The sequence below is a fragment of the Ornithorhynchus anatinus genome, chromosome 21, assembly GCF_004115215.2.
Source record: "Ornithorhynchus anatinus isolate Pmale09 chromosome 21, mOrnAna1.pri.v4, whole genome shotgun sequence".
Lineage (NCBI taxonomy): Eukaryota > Metazoa > Chordata > Mammalia > Monotremata > Ornithorhynchidae > Ornithorhynchus > Ornithorhynchus anatinus.
In genome coordinates, this window is record NC_041748.1 from 9616280 (window position 1) to 9636611 (window position 20332).

A 20332-nucleotide genomic window follows, 5' to 3' on the forward strand; every position below is an offset into this window, starting at 1 on the left:
TGGTTAGTACAGTGCTCTGCACATAGTAAATATTAAATAAATACCATTGATTGAAGTTGGCAAGGTAAGACAGAAAGGAGTGAGCTGATTGAGTGCTTTAAAGCTCATGGAAAAGAGTGTGTTTGATGCAGAAGTGGATGGGCAACCCCTGGAGGTTCCTAAGAGTGGAGAGACTTGCACTGTATAGTTTTTTAGAATAATGATCTGGGCAGCAGAGTGAAGTATGGACTGGAGTGGGGAAAGACAGGAAGCAGGGAGGTCAGCAAGGATGCCCATGCTGTAAAGGCAGGATTTGCTAAGTGCTTGGATCAGCATAGCAGCAGTTTGGATGGCAAGGAAAGGGCAGATTTACTGATGTTGTGATGGTAGAACTGACAGGATTTGGTGACTGACTGAATATATATGGGTGACAAGAGAGATCAGTCAAAGACAATGCCAAGGTTATGGGCTTGTGAGATAGGAAGACAGAGGTGTTGTATACAGTAGTGGGAAAGATGGGGTAGAATAGAGATTGGAGGGGGAAGGCATGTTAAGTTTGAGGTGTCAGTGGGACATCCAGGTAGAGTTGTCCGAGATACAGGAGGAAATGTGAGGCTGCGGAGGAGATGTCAGGGATGGAGAGGAAGATTTGGGAATCATCCACACAGGGATAGCAGTTGAAGCCACGGAAGCGAATGAGTTCTCCAAGGGAGTGGGTGTAGATGGAGAATAGAACGGGACCCAGAACTGAGCCTTGGAAAGCAGAGGAGGAACAGAGAAGCAGCAGCCAGAGTGGTAGGAGCTGAATCAGTAGAGGACTGTGTCAGTGAAGCTAAGGTTAGGGAGTGTTCCAGGAGAAGGGGATGGTCCATCAATGTCAAAGACAGATGAGAGGTCAATGAGGACTACGATGGCAAGAAAGCCATTTGTGACCTCAGAGAGGACAGCTTCCATGGAGTGAAGGGAACAGAAGCCAGATTTGGGGGAGTAGGGGTGTCAAGGAGAGAAATGGAGGAGAGGAAGTGGAGGAAATGGGTGTAGACAACTAGCTCAAGGAGTTTGGAGAGGAATGGTAGGAAGGAGATGTAATTTATTTTAATGCCTGACTCTCCCGCTAGATTGTAAGCTCTTTCTGGGCAGGGACTGTGTCTACCAACACTGTTGTATTGTACTCTCCCAGGTGCTTAATATAGTGCCCTGCATACTGTAAGCACTCAAATACCATTCATTGACTAAGTGTAAAAATGAAACTGGTCTAAAAACAACCTTCTTCACTTCCAGTTCAGCTTTTCAGTAGGTGACTAAATAGTATATTTTTTATTTTGTGGCCAAACAACTTACCCTAGGAAACGACCAATTATAACACAAAAATCTTTTTCTTTCTTGAAAAACAGCAACAAGAAACAGAAGGATTCCTTTGCCTTGAAGCATCTTATCCCAAATTTCAATTCAGCTTCAAAGAAATTATGGGGTAGCAGTATCACTGAATCCTTGATGCAACCCTCATTTTGGCAGGTCAAAATGGTCACTTCAAAATCAGAAATATGATAATAATAATAATAATAATGCTGGTATTTAAGCACTTACTATATGCAGAGCCCTGTTCTAAGCGCTGGGGTAGATACAGGGTCATCGGGTTGTCCCACGTGAGGCTCACAGTTAATCCCCATTTTACAGATGAGGTAACTGAGGCACAGAGAAGTGAAGTGACTTGCCCACAGTCACAGAGCTGACAGGTGGCAGAGACGGGACGATGAATAGTAGTAGTAATCTTTTAACGCTTTATATTTTTGAAATAGTGAGTTGCGGGTTTGTTGTTAGCCAATTTTAAATGGGGAGTCGGTTAGATTAGTAAAGGGGGGGGGCGGTAAATGCCTTTGTATTAGGGCCCAATTTGCGTAACAATGCTCTTGCATGACTGTTTTCTTAGAGTCCCTAAGCTATCAGTCATTCTTTCAAGTCGGGCCTCCCTAAGAGCAAACACAAAGGTTCTTCAGCAAGCACCAACTAATCTCCAGCACGAATGGCAAAGGGCAACAGAACACCCCCTCCTAAATGCTTCAATTGCCCAGGCCCTGGGGTTCAGCTTGAGGGTGGGGGGAGGTGCGGGGAAGTGTCTCTAGCATTCAGATCCTGGTTCCTTTACCACAGGCCCCTCTACTGCTGGCATTTTCGGGGAGATTCAGGGGTTAGACAGAACTGCAATTTGCAGTTTTCCCGTATGGCACAGAACAAGGGGGCAATGCAGTGTTTTAGCATGGCCCCTGAAAAGCCAAGTCGCCCCTGTTTGTCAGCAGGGTTCACTGAAGAGCTTTCTCAAACTGGGCCACAAACCATAAAGGTGCTATAGTAGTTACTGGATCGCATTCTAGTTCAACAAAACTGAACCCAAAGGCTTCTGTAACAAGGGTTGCAGGACCCATAGAGTACTCCACCCAATTACAGGAAGTTAATTTGCAAAGGGAAAGCAAGTCATTGGAAGTCCATCCCTCATTTCTATTCCCATCTGGGAAAACAGTCAGGGTTGGGGGAATGATATCTAGGGGAGGGGTCCAAGCCATTCTGGCTTTTCTCCTGCAGCTGCTTCTGAGATTCCTGCTCTCTAACTTTTAAAGCCGTTTCCCAATCAATGGGGAAACAGTTTTCCATAGATATCACAGCTCCCCACCCCTCCCCATCAATGCACTTCTCAATGCCCAGAGTGGAGGAATCCCTGCACCTCATCCTTGGAGAAAAAAGCAGGAAAACCCAGGGCCATGAGCCTCTTAAGTAATGATTTAAAGCCAATAAAGAAAATAATAATAATAATAATAGAGGCATTTGTTAGGAACTCTACTATATACCAAGCACGGTACTAAGCACTGGGGTGGAGACAAGATAATCAGGCTCCACACCGGGCCCCCAAATGCACCTCATCCTTGGGGAAAAAAGCAGGAAAACCCAGGGCCATGAGCCTCTTAAGTAATGATTTAAAGCCAATAAAGAAAATAATAATAATAATAATAGAGGCATTTGTTAGGAACTCTACTATATACCAAGCACGGTACTAAGCACTGGGGTGGAGACAAGATAATCAGGCTCCACACCGGGCCCCCAAACTAAGGAGAAAGGAAGAACAAGCATTTTAATCCCCATTTTATGGATGACAAAACTGAGGGAATTTAAGTGACTTGCCCAGAATCTCGCAGCAGGGAAGTGTAGAGCCGGTATTAGAATCCAGGTCCTCTGACTCTCAGGCTCCATTCTCTTTCTACTCAGCTGTGCTGTTTCCAGATTTCCATTTTGGGCTTTCCCCAGATGAGTGTTAGTTCTGCATGTGGATTAACAGACTATGATACTCTACTTCCCCTGTACTAAATTCCTCCCTCACAGTGATTTAACGGATCATGTTCCCGGTTACCTATTCTCGTACATATCGATTTCAACCACTACATGTAAAAGTGTCTGGCACTAATGTACTGACAGTCAAAGTATACCTGTCAGTGCTGTTGTTATAAAGTGAGATGATATGAACCCACTTTGAGTTCTTCAGAAGAAAAGCATTATAAAAAGCCAAGTTATTAAAATAACTCCATAATGATCTGCCAGAATGACAAAGATAACTATCTGACTAAGCTATTTGTAAAACAGTCTTTATAAGAAAGCCAAATCCTGAATGAGAGTGAATCCTCCATTTTGCTAGTTACTTCTCTATTCTTTACTGTGTAAGTTAGATTCCAGATTTTCACTGCTGCATTATACTTTCCAAGCACTTAGTACAGTGCTCTGCACAGAGTAAGCGCTCAATAAATGCAACTAAATGAATGAATTCCAGATTCCAGGTAGACAGAATCTGGAAGGAACCTGGAAGGAACCTTTATCTGGAAGAATAAAGGAACCTGCCTTTATCTTACCATGGTATATTCACATTGTTCCAAAAAGCTGACTCTTCTTGTTACCTAAATAACTACTTTGATAAAGTCGAAAGGAAGTTGGTTGGCCAACAGAAAGGCCAGAACGTGTATTTGGGAGTTTATGTGCCTCCCCGAAAGGAGGATGAATGGTCAGGAGGAGGAGAATGGTTATCCCAGGAGGGCTCTGGAGAGAATCAATAGAGAGAGATTCCATGACTAAGTCTCTCCCTAGGCCTACCCTCTCTAACTAAGCACTCCTCTTCCACAACAGCCATCATCATAACGATGATTTTTCATAGCAAGCTATCTACCACTCCACTACTCCCCAGGTGCTTGGTTGCACAGAGGAAGCTGAGCCATAAATATGGGAAAATCTACTTTTACAACAGTGAAACAAAGAGCTTCCCAAATCTCAGCTGAAATATTTTTCACCTGGTGCCAGACGATCAGGCATAACAAAAATTAAATCTGGCAGGACTGATTAGTTTAATACTGTGGTACTAAAAGAAAATGTGAATATGTGGATTTTGGGGGCTTGGTCTTCTGTTTTCCAAAAGGACCTAACAACTCTAGAATATATGACGGAGAGAGGGGACTGGCGGGCACATAAGGAAAGGTGAAAGAGTAGAATACTAAAATAACAAATGGCAAGGTCAAATAAACCAAACAAAAAAAGAAATGAGTAGGGCACTGTGACTGGAAGAGCAGAGTTCCAGGTTCCTAGAAGCCAAGAGTCTAACAGTCACAACTGCAGCCACAGGAGCTTATTGACCCAGCCTTTCCCGAGTTTTGTAGAAACTTAAAAGACCCTATATGCCAACATTTGAATAATCAAGTTTTGGTGACCCAGGTCTCTATCCAATGTCGCAGAAGAAACTCTTTTCATCATATTCTTCCATTTGGTATTAAGAAACTTATACACACACTTGTACGGTACCAAATGGTGTTATCAAGCCAATGATTTAGGCCAGAGGTCGTCAATCCAATTGGAAACCAAGAAAATCCTGTGAAGTCAGAAACAAGATCCAGGATAAGAGCAAGGGTAAGAGATGAGTCCCCCGATCTTCCTCCTCCAGATACAGCCTGGGGTTATCGTTAGGATCAGGAGTGGAGGCCACTTTTGGATGCAATTCTACCTTTATCAGCCATCATCATCAATGGTATTTATTGAGCGCTATGTGCAGAGCACTGTACTAAGCACTTGGGAGAGTACAAGAGAGTTGACAGACACAAGCCATGGATCTACAGCATAGTGTGGGCACTATACTGAAAGTAGCCATAAATAGGCATTGCCCAAGAGGAACCTTAGTGGGTTCTTGGCACTGTGCCGCATCCCTACCACCCTCTGCTCATTGCACACTCCATACCCACAGGGAAGGTAACTGGCAGGAGAGAGAGGGTACAAGTGGGACTGTGCAAACCCTAGCACTATAATCAATCCTTTATAGTAGTTCGGGAAGTTTCAGACCAAGGCTCATCATGGTTCCCAGTGGGACCCCCATCCTCTGTCAGCAGGAGCTGGAGGAGTATCAGACAATGGTCTGTCTCATGCTCAGCAGCTCCAAGCATAACTGTTAGGATCCATGCATCCTTGAGATCCTTCCGCCAGGCTATAATGTAGGTAAGTGAGATGCCACTGCTTACGTAATGGATGACGTTTCATTTATCTGGCAGGCAGAACTTATCAATGGTATTTAATGGGCCCTTGCTGTGCGCAGAGCACCATACTAATAATAATAATGGTATTTCTTAAGTGCTTACTATGTGCCAAGCACTGTTCTAAGCACTGAGGTAGATACAAGGTTATCAGGTTGTCCCATGTGGGGATCTCAATCTTAATTCCCATTTTACAAATGAGGTAACTGAAGCAAAGAGAAGTTAAGAGACTTGCCCAAAGTCACACAGCTGATAAGTGGACGAGTCGGGATTAGAACCCACGACCTCTGACTCCCAAGCCCGTGCTCTTTTCATGAAGCCACGCTGCTTCTCCGAGTGCTTGAGGAAGTACACAGAGTAAATAGCTTCAAACCCTGCCCTTTAAAACCTTACAGCCTAGGCAGGAAACGTGGCTGATGACCATGAGATGGTGTCTGGCACAGTCACTTGGCAAATGTAAGTCTTTTTTGATGCATTTGCCAATCCCATGAAGCTCAATGACTTTGCTCCATAAGTGGCATCTTTTCCACCTACTGTTTAAACCGCTACAATTAGCTTTTTCAGCGCTAGCACTAAATCGTTGTAGACACGCTTTTTTGGTTTGTCATGGTTTGTCACGGTGGGGATGGAGGGAAGACCTTACCAAAACACAGGGTATTCAGCCCCTATCCCTGTCAGCTGCAGATCATCATGGAGCAGTCATCTCACCTACTACCAGAATATTGGCTCCACTCCTGGCCAGTTCTTGCTTGATAACAAATGATCTTACATGCTGCTGATTGTTTCAGTGTCCCGATAAACCATGAGGTAATGGTCATTTTCTTAGAAACAGCATGGCTCAGTGGAAAGAGCACGGGCTTAGGAGTCAGAGGTCATGGGTTCTAATGCTGGCTCCGCCACCTGTCAGCTGTGTGACTGGGCAGGTCACTTAACTTCTCGGTGCCTCAGTTACCTCATCTGTAAAATGCGGATTAAGACTGTGAGCCTCACGTGGGACAATCTGATTACCCTGTATTTACCCCAGCGCTTAGAACAGTGCTCGGCACATAGTAAGCAGTTAAATACCAACATTATTATTATTGTCATTATTACAACATTCATTTTGACCACGGTTTAGTCTGAGGGAGGCAGAAACTAAGAGACATCTTTCCCAGTCTCCTTCCCCAGAGTGGGCAGCGCATTCCTAAATAGGGCTCTGGAATCCAAGGAATTGCCAAACTGCAGGGTTGCTTCTCTGGCACTCAAATGACCAAGATCCTGAAATTGCCTACTTATGGAGCTCTTTTAGTAATTATGGTAATTGTTAAGCGCTTACTATGTGTCACGCACTGTCCTAAGCTCTGGGGTAGATGCAAGCAAATTGGGTTGAACACAGTCCCTGTCCCACATGGGGCTCACAGTCTCAACCCCCATTTTACAGATGAGGTAACTGAGGCACAGAAAAGTGCAGTGACTTGCCCAAGGTCACACAGCAGGCAACTGGAAGAGCTGGGATTAGAAAACATGAGCTTCTGACTCCCAGGCCCATGCTCTATCCACCACACCATGCTGCATCTGAATAAAAGGTTTGAGAAATCCCATCGGCAGAAGGATACGTGCTTCTGTTTTCCAGTAGCAGTGATAGATTGCACAGAACCGTCCACAGTCTCTTGCCCAGCTCCCTTGCAAATCAACACAGAGCGCGAGGGTTGGTTAGGGTATATATGCAGCCCTGTGGTGGTGGAACACCACACTACTCTGCCCTTCCATCAACAGCCCCTGCTATGCCCTCATCCACTTCTCACGCCATCGTTGGGTGAGACTCACATCTGCCACACCAAATGCTGGCACCACCACTTGGTTGGTGGTCACAGAACTGCTGCACCCTCACCTGGTTTGTACAGAATCTGCGAGGCCGAAGAGGATGTAGAACTTCCAGCTGTTGATGTCCACCACTTCTACGCAAAGAGTAAAATACACAGGCTCTGTATTAGCCAGAAGGCTACAGGCAGGTGACCAAGGCTTCCCGAGAAGCCCGTCTCTCCTGGGCCAAGAAAGGGAGGGCCAAAGGAAAAAAGCAAACATCAGAAATGACAGAAAACCATGCAACTGAGAGCCACCAATGGTTCGCCCATCATCACGGTATCTAACACACACATACACACACACAAAAAAAAAAACCTCGAGACCAGAAATAGCTTCCAATTACTCAGAAGGTGAGAATGGGCAAGAAGGGAGGAGAAAGAGTATAATTATGCACATTTAATAGTGCTTCAGTGGAGAACTTCAACACTGGTCACAAACACTTCTAGAAAAGACAGCTCAGTGTTAAGCTTCTGGAGAACAAAGACATCCACCAGGAGCAATGCAGCAATATTGGAACAGGAAACTCCGAACCCCAATGAATGGGCATGCTACCTTCTAGGGAGCTGTCAAGAGCCAAGATTGGTTTGATACAACTGACAGGGACAAAAAGTCTACTTGCGGCACCCGACACCCCATAGCACCTCATTATTAGTACTATGGTGTTTTTAAAGACTTACTAGGTGTCAAGCACTTTTCTAAGCAATAGCTTAGATACAAGTTAATCAGGTCGGACAGTCACCTGTCCCACATGGGGCTCTCAGCTGAGTGAGGCTTACTAAACGCCTGCCCGTGAGAGGCAAAACAGGTTAAGAAATGTGTGGATGGTGGGAGGCGGTAATGGCTCTGCCGCCCACCAAACCCAAGACCTTCTCTACACGTAGTTAAAGAAATCACCCGGCCCAGGACACGCCAGCACGGGACCTCTGAAGAGCTGACTCCAGCCTCTTAACAAACAAGGAGGAAATCCCCAAGAAATGACAACATTTCAATCTCCACAACACACGTTATCCTATAGAAGATGAGGCCCCTCCAAACGGAAAACCTTCCAACCTGCCAAGGCGTGGCCCTCGGTCCCAATTCTCGAAGTCACCAGAGTGAGCAGCCGGACCCAGGACCATACTAACTGAGCTCCTCCAAACCGGTGGTGACAACCTGCTTCAACTATTACATAAGTGCCGCCATTAAGTCTATTGTTACCATGACAACTGGATGCTGGACTCGCTTAGAAAATTTGGCTGCCCTGAAAAGATCTGGAGACTATTTCATAACAACAAGGCTTCTCTGGTCAGAAGTGCCTCATCTGATCCATTCCCCACTGCCAACAGAATAAAGCAAGGTGGCCTGCTCCTGTTCGATTTGTTCTACACAGGCATCCCGAGGCACGCAACGAGACTTCGATACAAGTGTTAGATTATGCTTCCACTTCTCCGGGAAACTCTTCCAACTCAACAGAATTCAAGCAACACCTAAAGTCCTTTTTTTTTTTAAAGGGTATTTGTTAAGCGCTTACTATGTGCGAGGCACTGTACTACGCACTGGAGTAGATTCAAGCTTAATCAGGTTGGGCACAATCCATGTCTCAGGTAGGGCTCAATGTCTTAATACCCATTTTACGGATGAGATAACTGAGGCACAGAGAGAGTAAATGACTTGCCCAAGGTCACACAGCAGACAAGTGGTGGCACCGTGATTAGAACCCAGCTCCTTCTGACTTCCAAGCCAGTGCTCTATTCACTCAGCCACGCTGCTTCTTGAGTCCTTGAGACGATCATTCAGGAACTGCTTAAGGGCAGATGACCATCCCACAGGGGGGACAGACCCAAGAATACAGTCTTCACAGATTCAACCAGGTATTATATGAGTTGTAGGTAAATTTAAAAAAAAAGCAGAAGTGATGTATCAGCCTGCATCACAGAAGTTATATACCCATTCAGAACTCTATATTGGCCACGAAGAGCTACCTGCTGTCACAATCAATCAGTGCTATTTATTGAGCACGCTTGCGGTCACAGTCAATCAGCACTTACTAGGTACACAGCACAGTACTGAGCACTTGGGAAAATACAATGCAATAGAGTTAGTAGACAGGATCCCCACACACAAGGAGGTTGCATTCTACAGGGGAGATGAGTGTTAAATAAGTTGCTTAGCGCAGTGACCAACATTGCAATGATAGGCAAGGAAGGATAAAAAAGAATCAAAAACATCAACATATCCTTCATAAGACTGCCAAACAGGATGTGATGACAGTGGCATTAAACTAAACTTCTCTATGATTTTCTTTAGACTTATCAGGTAGTAGCAGCTGGATGATTTGACAAAACAGTAGACAACATCTGTACGTACTAATAGTATAAATATTTACTGAACAGCCACCTAGTGCAATGCACTTTACTAAGAGCTTGAGATATACCAGAGAGGTGACACGTTCCCTGCCCACAAGGCGCTTACATTCTAACAGAGGAGTCAGACAAATGTATTTACAACGAATAGCCAAAATAAATAATATAGAGTTGAATATATATTTAAAAGCACTAAGCAGATGGACTAAGCATATTTAAAAGCACTAACCCCTGGTAGAAATAAGTTCCTAAGTGATGACCAATGGATTGATGAGATTTACATGGCAGAAGAGGCACCTTGCTTTTGTTTCAGACAAATGAGCTTTACAGGCTCAGAAGAAAAGCAGCATGGCCTAATGGACAGAACACATGCCTCAGAGCCAGAGGGACCTGGGTTCTAATCCCAGATCCACCACTTGCTTGCTCTGTGACCTTGGGCAAATCACTTTCTCAGTGCCTCAGTTACCTCACCTATCAAATGGGGATTAAGACTAGGAGCCCCATGTGGGACAAGGGATTGTGTCCAACCTGATCTGCTTGCATTCATCCCAGGGCTTAGTACAGTTCCTGGCACAGAGTAAGAGCTTAACAAATATCACTATTATTATTATTACCTCAATTGAACTTGAAGAGGAATTACTGGCATAAAGCCCCCTCTCTATCCCAAAGCACTGAGGCAAGGACTTCACCAGGAGAAGTCTACATTTCAAACTCCTTTGCTGCTGAGGTCTGATGTTGTGTGGCTTGCGAGCTGGAATAATGAACACATTTCTGGATGCTTACAATAAGCAACAAAATGCCTCTCTGTTAGAAACTTACTGTTTCTTAGATTCCCCGCCAAAATAATCTTCTGATTTTTCTTTGGGCTCACCTAATAACATTCTTGGACCCACAGTGCTCAAATCTTGGAGTTTAGGAATTACCATAGAATATTCCGATTACTGGATTTTCTAATAGTCACTGCTCTGGAACAACTACAACAGTTTTAACGGTGTCAACAGCAGACTGGCCGTACATTCTTTACATATTTTCTGGAAAAATCTCTTCTGTAGTAGAAAAAAAATGCACTGTTCTTTGCTTCAAAAGCACATCCAGAAAGGCAGTCATTTTACCTGTGTGATGTTGACCCCTGGTAATTATAACATCATTCAATTTAGGGGGGGGAGGCGATCCATATTTCTCATCGAGATCTTGTGTGCCAATAACAATTTGTTTAGGCAGTAAAGCAGCAGCATTACTTTCATAAAATAATTGACAGCGCACACAATATCAATAAAACTAAGGTCATCACCACCCTCAAAAGGTAAACAGGGGAAATTACTTTTTATTTTACTTTGGCCCGACATAGCATGCACTGAATTGAAACAGGGCACAGGCTCAGGCAGCGCCTGGACCTGGCCATTTCTGAAGTGAGGGCTACCCATGCCTTTAGAAAGTGGTGATATCTGAGTTTAGAATGGAAAAGGTGACTATCTTACAGGTTTGCATTCAGAATTTGCATGCAATTGCCTCTGCACAAGGTGGCCCAAGAAGGCCTTTCTTCAGAGAAGTGTCACCAGCCCTGGAAATCTACAAGGCAACATCTCAACAGGATAAAGAGCTGTTTAGTCCTCAAGGACGGGCATTTCTAGGCCCCAGAATAATAACAGAAAAAAAAAACGGCCAAACCCATATATACAACTTGATGTGAGATTTAAAAAAATAGCAGGACTGCCTTTTAGAGCTAGGTGATGTCAAAAGTCTGCTTGTAAGAATTAAGGATTGACATTTTCCACCACTGCTAATCTTGCTAGACTTTAACACTTTTGTTCTGAATCCCCCAATAACGCTATTCGCCCACAGAGTTCGAACGCTTAGAGCACGAGCCTGGGAGTCCGGAGGTCATGGGTTCTAATCCTGACTCTGCCACTTGTCTGCTGCGTGACCTTGGGCAAGTCACTTCATTTCTCTGGGCCTCAGTTCCCTCATCTGTAAAAGGGAGATTGAGCCTGGGAGCCCTGTGTGGGACAGGGACTGCGTTCAACCTGATCGCTTTGTGTCTACCCCAGCGCTTACAACAGCGCTTGGCGCATAGTAAGCGCTTACTACCCTAATTATTTTTATTATAATGCTTACCATCACCCTGGCGATACACTGGGTTTGAAATTCACCCGGGTTGTATTCAGGAAAGAAAAAAGCCCCAAGAAAGCCACTGGCAAGAAGAGTCATTCATTCGTTCATTCACTCAATTGCATTTATTGAGCGCTTACGATGTGCCAAGCCCTGTACTAAACGCTTAGAAAGTACTGAGGGATGAATCCATCCATCCGTGGTATTTCTTGAGCAACCCCGTGTGCAGAGCACGGTGCTAATAGCTCGGGAGAGGACGACACAACCGAGTCGGTGGTCACGTCCCGTACCCACCAGGAGCTTCCAGGGTACAGAAGCAGCACGGTTCAGTGGAAAGCAGACGGGCTGGGGAGTCAGAGGTCATAGGTTCAAATCCCGGTTCGGCCGCTGGCCCGCTGTGTGACTTTGGGGAAGTCACTTCACCGGGCCTCAGTTACCTCGTCTGTAAAATGGGGATGAAGACTGTGGACAACCCGATCACCTCGCATCCTCCCCAACGCTTTGCACAGAGCAAGCGCTTAACAATGCCATCATTATTATTACCAGAGGAAGAGAGAAGGGAAGGACTTACGGGCCTGCTGGGGTAGACGTCGGCCAGGTGGGTTTTGAGCCTCCCCACGGTCCAGTCTAGGAAGCAGCTGATGGTCTGGTCCCGGTACTTCTGGTTGGGGGCTTTGATGATGAGGGTGACGGGGGCGTCCATGCCGGGCCCGGGGGGGAGGGGGGCGGCCGCGGGCTCCTACTCTGGGGCAAGGTCACACACTGCTGCCATGGGCCCAGGCCCCGCGCGGGGGCGCTGTGCGAAGCGCTGTGCCCGGGGGGGGGGGGAGGGGGGCGGGGGAGGCGAGGACGACCCCCGCCGGCCCGCGGGGAGGAGGGGGGAGGCGCAGGCGCGGCTCCCGCCCGCCGCCCCCAACCCCGAAACGCCACAAGGCCGCGCGACCCCGAGGCGGGGGCGGCCAAGGAGGCTCCGGGAGGATCCCCGGGGGGCAGGGCCCCGCTCACCCGACCGCGAGCCCGGGGCCGGCAGGAGGGCCCCGCGCCGGGCGGCCTGCGGCGGCGGCGCAGGAGGAGGAGGAGGTTGCCGTCTCGATGTGTTAAAGCCCGGCGGCCGCCTCCCTGCCTCCCTCCCTCCCCTCCCCTCCCCGCCTCCGCCTCCGCCTCGTCAGCGGCCCGGCCCCTCGTCAGTCTCGCGAGGCGGGCGGAGGCGGCGCGAGGCCGGGGGAGGGGAAAGGAAGAAGGTGTGAGGTGCGGGGGGGTGGAGGGGGGCGGGCCGAGGGAAGTGACTCCAAGGCGCATGCGCCCCCAAGCTACGCCGATTCATTGTTTCCCTCCCCCCACCCAGCCCAGTGTGACGGGAAAATGAGAGTTGGGTGGTGCGTCATCGGGGCGGGACGGGAGCGCGCGTCGCCCCCTCCCCCTTCCCTCGCGCGCCACGGGCGCGGTGCGCGTGCGCCCTGCCCCTCCCCCACCCCTGCCGTGGACCCCCTCGCTCCTTCTCCTCAAGCGCTGGCGGCCTGGTGACCCTTAGGCCCCGAGCGGAAGGAGGTTCCTGCTCGTTCCTCGCTTTTTAATAATAATAATGATAATGTTGGTATGTGTTAAGCGCTTACTCTGTGCAGAGCACTGTTCTCAGCGCTGGGGGAGATATAGGGTCATCGGGTTGTCCCACGTGAGGCTCACAGTCTTCATCCCCATTTTACAGATGAGGTCACTGAGGCACCGGAAGTGAAGTGACCTGCCCACAGTCACACAGCTGACAAATGGCAGAATCCCTGATCGCAAGCCCTGGCTCTTTCCACTGAGACATGCTGCTTCTCTATAATGTTGGTATTTGTTAAGCACTTACTGTGTGCAGAGCACTGTTCTGAGCGCTGGGGTAGATACAGGGTCATCAGGTTGTCCCACGTGAGGCTCACAGTCTTCATCCCCATTTTACAGATGAGGTCACTGAGGCACAGAGAAGTGACTTGCCCACAGTCACACAGCTGACAAGTGGCAGAGCAGGAATTCAAACCCATGACCTCTGACTCCCAAGCCCGGGCTCTTTCCACTGAGCCATGCTGCTTCTCTATAATGTTGGTATTTGTTAAGCACTTACTTTGTGCAGAGCACTGTTCTAAGCATTGGGGTAGATACAGGATCATCAGGTTGTCCCACGTGGGGCTCACAGTCAATCCCCATTTTACAGATGAGGTCACTGAGGCACAGAGAAGTTAAGTGACTTGCCCACAGTCACACAGCTGACAAGTAGCAGAGCTTGGATTCGAACCCATGATCTCTGACTCCCATACCCGGGCTCTTTGCACTGAGCCACGCTAGCTGTGAAATCTGCCCCGACCGGGTGGGCAGCCGCCAAGGCACTGCCAGGGCCTGTGGGGAGAGAGATAAAAGTCATCCCATGGCCCCTCCCATGGGGGCAGGAGCCCAAAGCTCTTTCTGATGCAGAGTTTGGATGGCCAGAACCCACGCTTGGAAGAGGGGTTGTCGAGTTCCCCCTTGTTAGGCTTTCTGGCCCCATTTTACATCCACTGCAAAACATTCAGTTTTAGTGAGTGAAAAGGAGCTTTGTCAACTCTGTTTCCCACATCCAATTCCAGCCAGTGCCCAGCTAGAAGTAGCATTCCCACAGGGAGGAGCTGGCTCCGACCCAGGACCCCTCTTACGGTCAGCCCTGGCTGGCGGTGCTAGGACAAAGCTCGCCTTTGGGAGAACCTCAGGGTATCATCGTCATCTGTGGTATTTGTTGAGCACTCTACTATGTGCAGAGCGCTGGACAATGAGCGTACAGTCTAGAAATGTAGACCACCTCATTTTCCTGACCCTTCCGCAGGTCATTTTCAATTCATTACAACCTGATTTTGAGGCCCATTTTCCAAGCTCTTTGGAAAATGCCCGAAGCTGCCTCTTGGAAACCTATGGTAGCAAGTGGGGAACTTTGCATCTTCTGCTGGCCCCTTCCTGATTGGCGTGGCCATCCATCCGTCCGGTTTTTATATCATTCATTCATTCAATAGTATTTATTGAGCGCTTAGTTTGTGCAGAGCACAGTACTAAGCGCTAGGAATGTACAATTTGGCAACAGATAGAGACAATCCCTGCCCAATAATGGGCTCACAATCTAAACGGAGGAGACAGACAGCAAAGCAAAACAGAACAAAACAAAAACAAAATATTATCAAGATAAATAGAATCAGGGGAATGTACACCTCATTAACAAGAGCAGTGTGGCTCAGTGGAAAGAGCCTGGGCTTGGGAGTCAGAGGTCGTGAGTTCTAATCCTGGCTCCACCACTTGTCTGCTGTGTGACCTTGGGCAAGTCACTTCTCTGTGCCTCAGTTACCTCATCTGTAAAAATAGGGATTAAAAAAATGTGAGCCCCACGTGGGACAATCTGATTTCCCTGTATCTACCCCAGCGCTTAGAACAGTGCTCTGCCCATAGTAAGCTCTTAACAAATACCATAATTATTATTATTATAAATAGGGTAATAAGTAATATGATGATGATGATTATGATGGTATTTGTTAAGCGCTTACTATGTGCCAAGCACTGTTCTAAGCACTGGGGTAAATACAAGGTTATCAGGTCATCCCAGGTGGGGCTCACAGTCTTACTGCCCATTTTACAGATTAGGTAACTGAGGCACAGAGAATTTAAGTGACTTGCCCAGAGTCACACAGCTGGCTAGTGGCAGAGCTGGGATTCAAACCCACGACCTGTGACTCCCAAGCCCATGCTCTTTCCAGTAAGCCACGCTGCTTCTCAATATATACAAATAAGCACAGTGCTGAGGGGAGGGGAAGGGGGAAGAGCAGAGGGAGGAGAAGAGGGAATGGGAAGGGGAGGAGGAGCAGAGAGAAAGGGGGCTTAGTCTGGGAAGACCTCAATAGGTGAGCTCTCAATAGGGCTTTGAAGATGGGAAGAGAGTTAGTTTGACGGAAGTGAGGAGGGAGGGCATTCCAGGACTGCAGTAGGACGTGGGCCAGGGATCGACAGCGGGACAGGTGCGAACGGGGGACTGTGAGGAGGTGAGCGGCAGAGGACCAGAGTGCATGGGGTGGGCAGTAGAAACAGAGAAGGGAAGTGAGGTAGGAAGGGACAAGGTGATGGGCAGTCCAATTTTCCATGTATGGATACAGTCCAATATCTTAATTTTCAAAATCCAACCTTTCTCCACCACCCTCCTGCAGCCAAGTTCTGAAGCTCAGACAGAGCACCGTAGTTCATGTGAACCTGGGAGGGTAGCACACTGACTCTGAAATAATGAAGGGAGAAATAGAAATCTCCACAGAGAAGGGATTGGACAGACTTGGCATACTTTTGCAGAATGGTGCTTATGAGAGACGGAAAGCCAGTGGAGGGTTTTGAGGAATGGGTAGATGTGTGTGAGTATTGCTTCAATAATTCTCATGAAGCAGTGTGGCCTAGTGGAAAAAGCATGGGCCTGGAAGTCAGAGGACCAGAATTCTAATCCCAGCTCCTCCACTTGCCTGCTGTGTGAAGCAAATCACATAGCTTCTCTGTGCCTCAGTTTCCTTAACTGTAAATTGGGGAATCAATACCTGTTCTCCTACTTAGACTGTGAGCCCCATGTGGGACAGGGACTGTGTCTACCCTGATTGATTTGTATCTATTCCAGCGCTTAGAATGTTTGACACTGAGTAAGGAATTAATAATACTAATTTTATTATAATAATAATTAGGTATTTGTTAAGGGCTTACTATGTGCCAAGCACTGTTCTAAGCATTGGGGAAGGTACAAGATAATCAGGCTGGACACATTCCCTTTCTCACATGGGCTTGATCCCCATTTAACAGGTGAGATAGCATCTGAGGCACAGAGAAGGGAAGTGACTTCCCCAAGGTTACACAACAGACAAGTGGCAGGGCCGGAATTAGAACCCAGGTCCTTCTGGCTTCCAGATCTGTGCTCTACCCAGTAGGCCATGCTGCTTAAGTGCTCATTATGTGCATTGTGCTAAGCACTGATGTAGATAGCTCTAACCCACATGAGGCTCCTACTCTGAAGAGTAGAGAGAGCTGGTATTTTATCCCCATTATATAGGTGAGGAAACTGAGATAGAGATATAAAGATGTTAAGTTACCTGCAGTCCCAGAAGGCAAGTGGCAGAACTGGAACAAGAACCCCTCTTTCCTGATTCCCTGTCCTATGCTCTTTCTACTAAGCCACTTTGCTTCATCAGTCAATCAATCAGTAGTATTTATTGAGCATTTACTGTACGCAGAGCGCTATTCTAAGCGCTGTCTACAGCAGAGTTGGTAGTTCATTCATTCAATCATGTTTATTCATTCAATAGTATTTATTCAATAGTATTTATTGAGCACTTACTATGTGCAGAGCACTGTACTAAGCGCTTGGGATGAACAAGTCGGCAACAGATAGAGACAGTCCCTGCCGTTTGACGGGCTTACAGTCTAATCGGGGGAGACGGACAGACAAGAACAATGGCAATAAACAACGTCAAGGGGAAGAACATCTCGTAAAAACAATGGCAACTAAATAGAATCGAGGCGATGTACAATTCATTAACAAAATAAATAGGGTAACGAAAATATATACAGTTGAGCGGACGAGTACAGTGCTGTGGGGATGGGAAGGGAGAGGTGGAGGAGCAGAGGGAAAAGGGGAAAATGAGGCTTTAGCTGCGGAGAGGTAAAGGGGGGATGGCAGAGGGAGTAGAGGGGGAAGAGGAGCTCAGTCTGGGAACGCCTCTTGGAGGAGGTGATTTTTAAGTAGGGTTTTGAAGAGGGAAAGAGAATCAGTTTGGCGGAGGTGAGGAGGGAAGGCGTTCCAGGACCGCGGGAGGACGTGACCCAGGGGTCGACGGCGGGATAGGCGAGACCGAGGGACGGTGAGGAGGTGGGCGGCAGAGGAGCGGAGCGTGCGGGGTGGGCGGTAGAAAGAGAGAAGGGAGGAGAGGTAGGAAGGGGCAAGGTGATGGAGAGCCTTGAAGCCTAGAGTGAGGAGTTTTTGTTTGGAGCGGAGGTCGATAGGCAACCACTGGAGTTGTTTAAGAAGGGGAGTGACATGCCCAGATCGTTTCTGCAGGAAGATGAGCCGGGCAGCGGAGTGAAGAATAGACCGGAGCGGGGCGAGAGAGGAGGAAGGGAGGTCAGAGAGAAGGCTGACACAGTAGTCTAGCCGGGATATAACAAGAGCCCGTAACAGTAAGGTAGCCGTTTGGGTGGAGAGGAAAGGGCGGATCTTGGCGATATTGTAGAGGTGAAACCGGCAGGTCTTGGTAACGGATAGGATGTGTGGGGTGAACGAGAGGGACGAGTCAAGGATGACACCGAGATTGCGGGCCTGAGAGATGGGAAGGATGGTCGTGCCATCCACGGTGATAGAGAAGTCTGGGAGAGGACCAGGTTTGGGAGGGAAGATGAGGAGCTCAGTCTTGCTCATGTTGAGTTTTAGGTGGCGGGCCGACATCCAGGTGGAGACATCCTGGAGGCAGGAGGAGATGCGAGCCCGAAGGGAGGGGGAGAGGACAGGGGCGGAGATGTAGATCTGCGTGTCATCTGCGTAGAGATGGTAGTCAAAGCCGTGAGAGCGAGTGAGTTCACCGAGGGAGTGAGTGTAAATGGAGAACAGAAGAGGGCTAAGAACTGACCCTTGAGGAACTCCAACAGTTAAAGGATGGGAGGGGGAGGAGGCTCCGGCGAAGGAGACCGAGAATGACCGGCCAGAGAGGTAAGAGGAGAACCAGGAGAGGACGGAGTCCGTGAAGCCAAGGTGAGATAAGGTATGGAGGAGGAGGGGATGGTCGACAGTGTCAAAGGCAGCAGAGAGGTCAAGGAGGATTAGAATGGAGTAGGAGCCATTGGATTTGGCAAGAAGGAGGTCATGGGTGACCTTAGAGAGAGCAGTCTCGGTAGAGCGGAGGGGACGGAAGCCAGATTGGAGGGGGTCTAGGAGAGAATGGGAGTTAAGGAATTCTAGGCATCGATTGTAGACGACTCGTTCTAGGATTTTGGAAAGGAAGGGTAGTAGGGAGATAGGACGATAACTGGAGGGGGAAGTGGGGTCAAGAGCGGGTTTTTTTAGGATGGGGGAGATGTGGGCATGTTTGAAGGCAGAGGGGAAGGAGCCCTTTGAGATTGAGTGGTTAAAAATAGAAGTTAAGGAAGGGAGGAGGGCAGGGGCGATGGTTTTAAGAAGGTGAGAGGGAATGGGGTCCGAGGCACAGGTGGAGGGGGTGGCACTTGCGAGGAGGGAGGAGATCTCCTCTGAGGATACTGCAGGGAAGGATGGGAAAGTAGGGGAGGGGGTTGGTGGGGGGGAGGGGAGAGGCGGAGGGGTGACTTTGGGGAGCTCAGACCTGATCGTGTTGATTTTCGTGAGGAAATAGGTGGCCAGATCATTGGGGGTGAGAGATGGGGGAGGGGGAGGAACAGGGGGCCTAAGGAGAGAGTTAAAGGTCCGGAACAATCGGCGGGGGTGACGGGCATGGGTGTCGATGAGGGAGGAGAAGAAGCTTTGCCTGGGGGAGGAGAGGGCAGAGTTAAGGCAGGAAAGGATAAATTTGAAGTGTGTGAGGTCGGCTTGGTGCTTGGACTTTCGCCAGCAGCGCTCAGCAGCTCGAGCATAGGAGCGTAGGAGGTGGTCGGAGGAGGTGATCCAGGGCTGTGGGTTAGTGGAGCGAGAGCGGTGGAGGGAAAGGGGGGCGAGAGAGTCGAGATGAGTAGAGAGGGTGGAGTTGAGAGCGGAGACCTGATCGTCGAAAGTGGGAAGAGAGGACAGGACGGCGAGGTGAGGAGAGATGCTATTGGAAAGACGGATGGGATCGAGAGAGCGGAGGTCTCTGTGGGGCAGTAGTGAAGATTTGCAGGGGGAGGGAGTGTGAGAGATGAGGCAGGTGAGAAGGTTATGGTCAGAGAGAGGGATTTCAGAGTTGGTGAGGGAGGAGATAGTGCAGCGGTAGGAGATGACGAGATCGAGGGTGTGACCGAGTCGGTGAGTGGGCGCGGTATGGTGGAGGAGGAGGTCGGCAGAGTCGAGGAGGGGTTATTGAGCGCTTACTGTGTGCACAGCACTGTCCTAAGCACTTGAGAGAGTGTACTACAACAATAAATAGACACATTCCTGCCCACCGTGAGCTTACAGTCCAGAAGGCAGTGGAGGGAGACACACATTAGTATAAATAAATTACAGATATGAACATAATTGCTGAGGTGCTGGGAGGGGGGAATGAACAAAGGGAGCAAATCAGGGCACTGCAAAAGGGAGTGAGAGAAGAGGAAAAGGGGAACTTAGTCTGGGAAAGCCTCTTGGAAGAGATGTGCCCTCAATAAGGCTTTGAAGGGGGAGGAGAGTAATCTGTCGGATTTGAGGAGGGAGGGTGTTCCAGGCCAGAGGCAGGATGTGGGCAAGGGGTCAGCAATGAGATGGACAAGATCAAGGCAGGGAGAAGGTTAGCTTTAGAGAAGCAAAGTGTGTGGGCTAATGTAGTAACAGTAATAATAATAATGTGTTTATCAAGT

General features: G+C 48.3%; 1 protein-coding gene across 3 annotated transcripts in view; it reads right to left on the reverse strand.

Annotated features, from left to right (window-relative positions):
* Positions 1-12600, reverse strand: part of HERPUD2 (HERPUD family member 2) — a 45541-nt gene extending 32941 nt beyond the window's left edge. For 2 of the 3 annotated variants that reach the window (XM_029049025.2, XM_029049024.2), the window contains exon 1: positions 12396-12600. In XM_029049025.2, coding sequence (XP_028904858.1) covers positions 12396-12527 — 132 coding nt within the window. In that variant the 5' untranslated portion in view covers positions 12528-12600. Of the gene's footprint in view, positions 1-7398; positions 7466-12395 lie in introns of those variants that run through there. The other variant, XM_029049026.2, reaches the window with a different exon arrangement.
* Positions 12601-20332: the final 7732 nt, after the last annotated feature.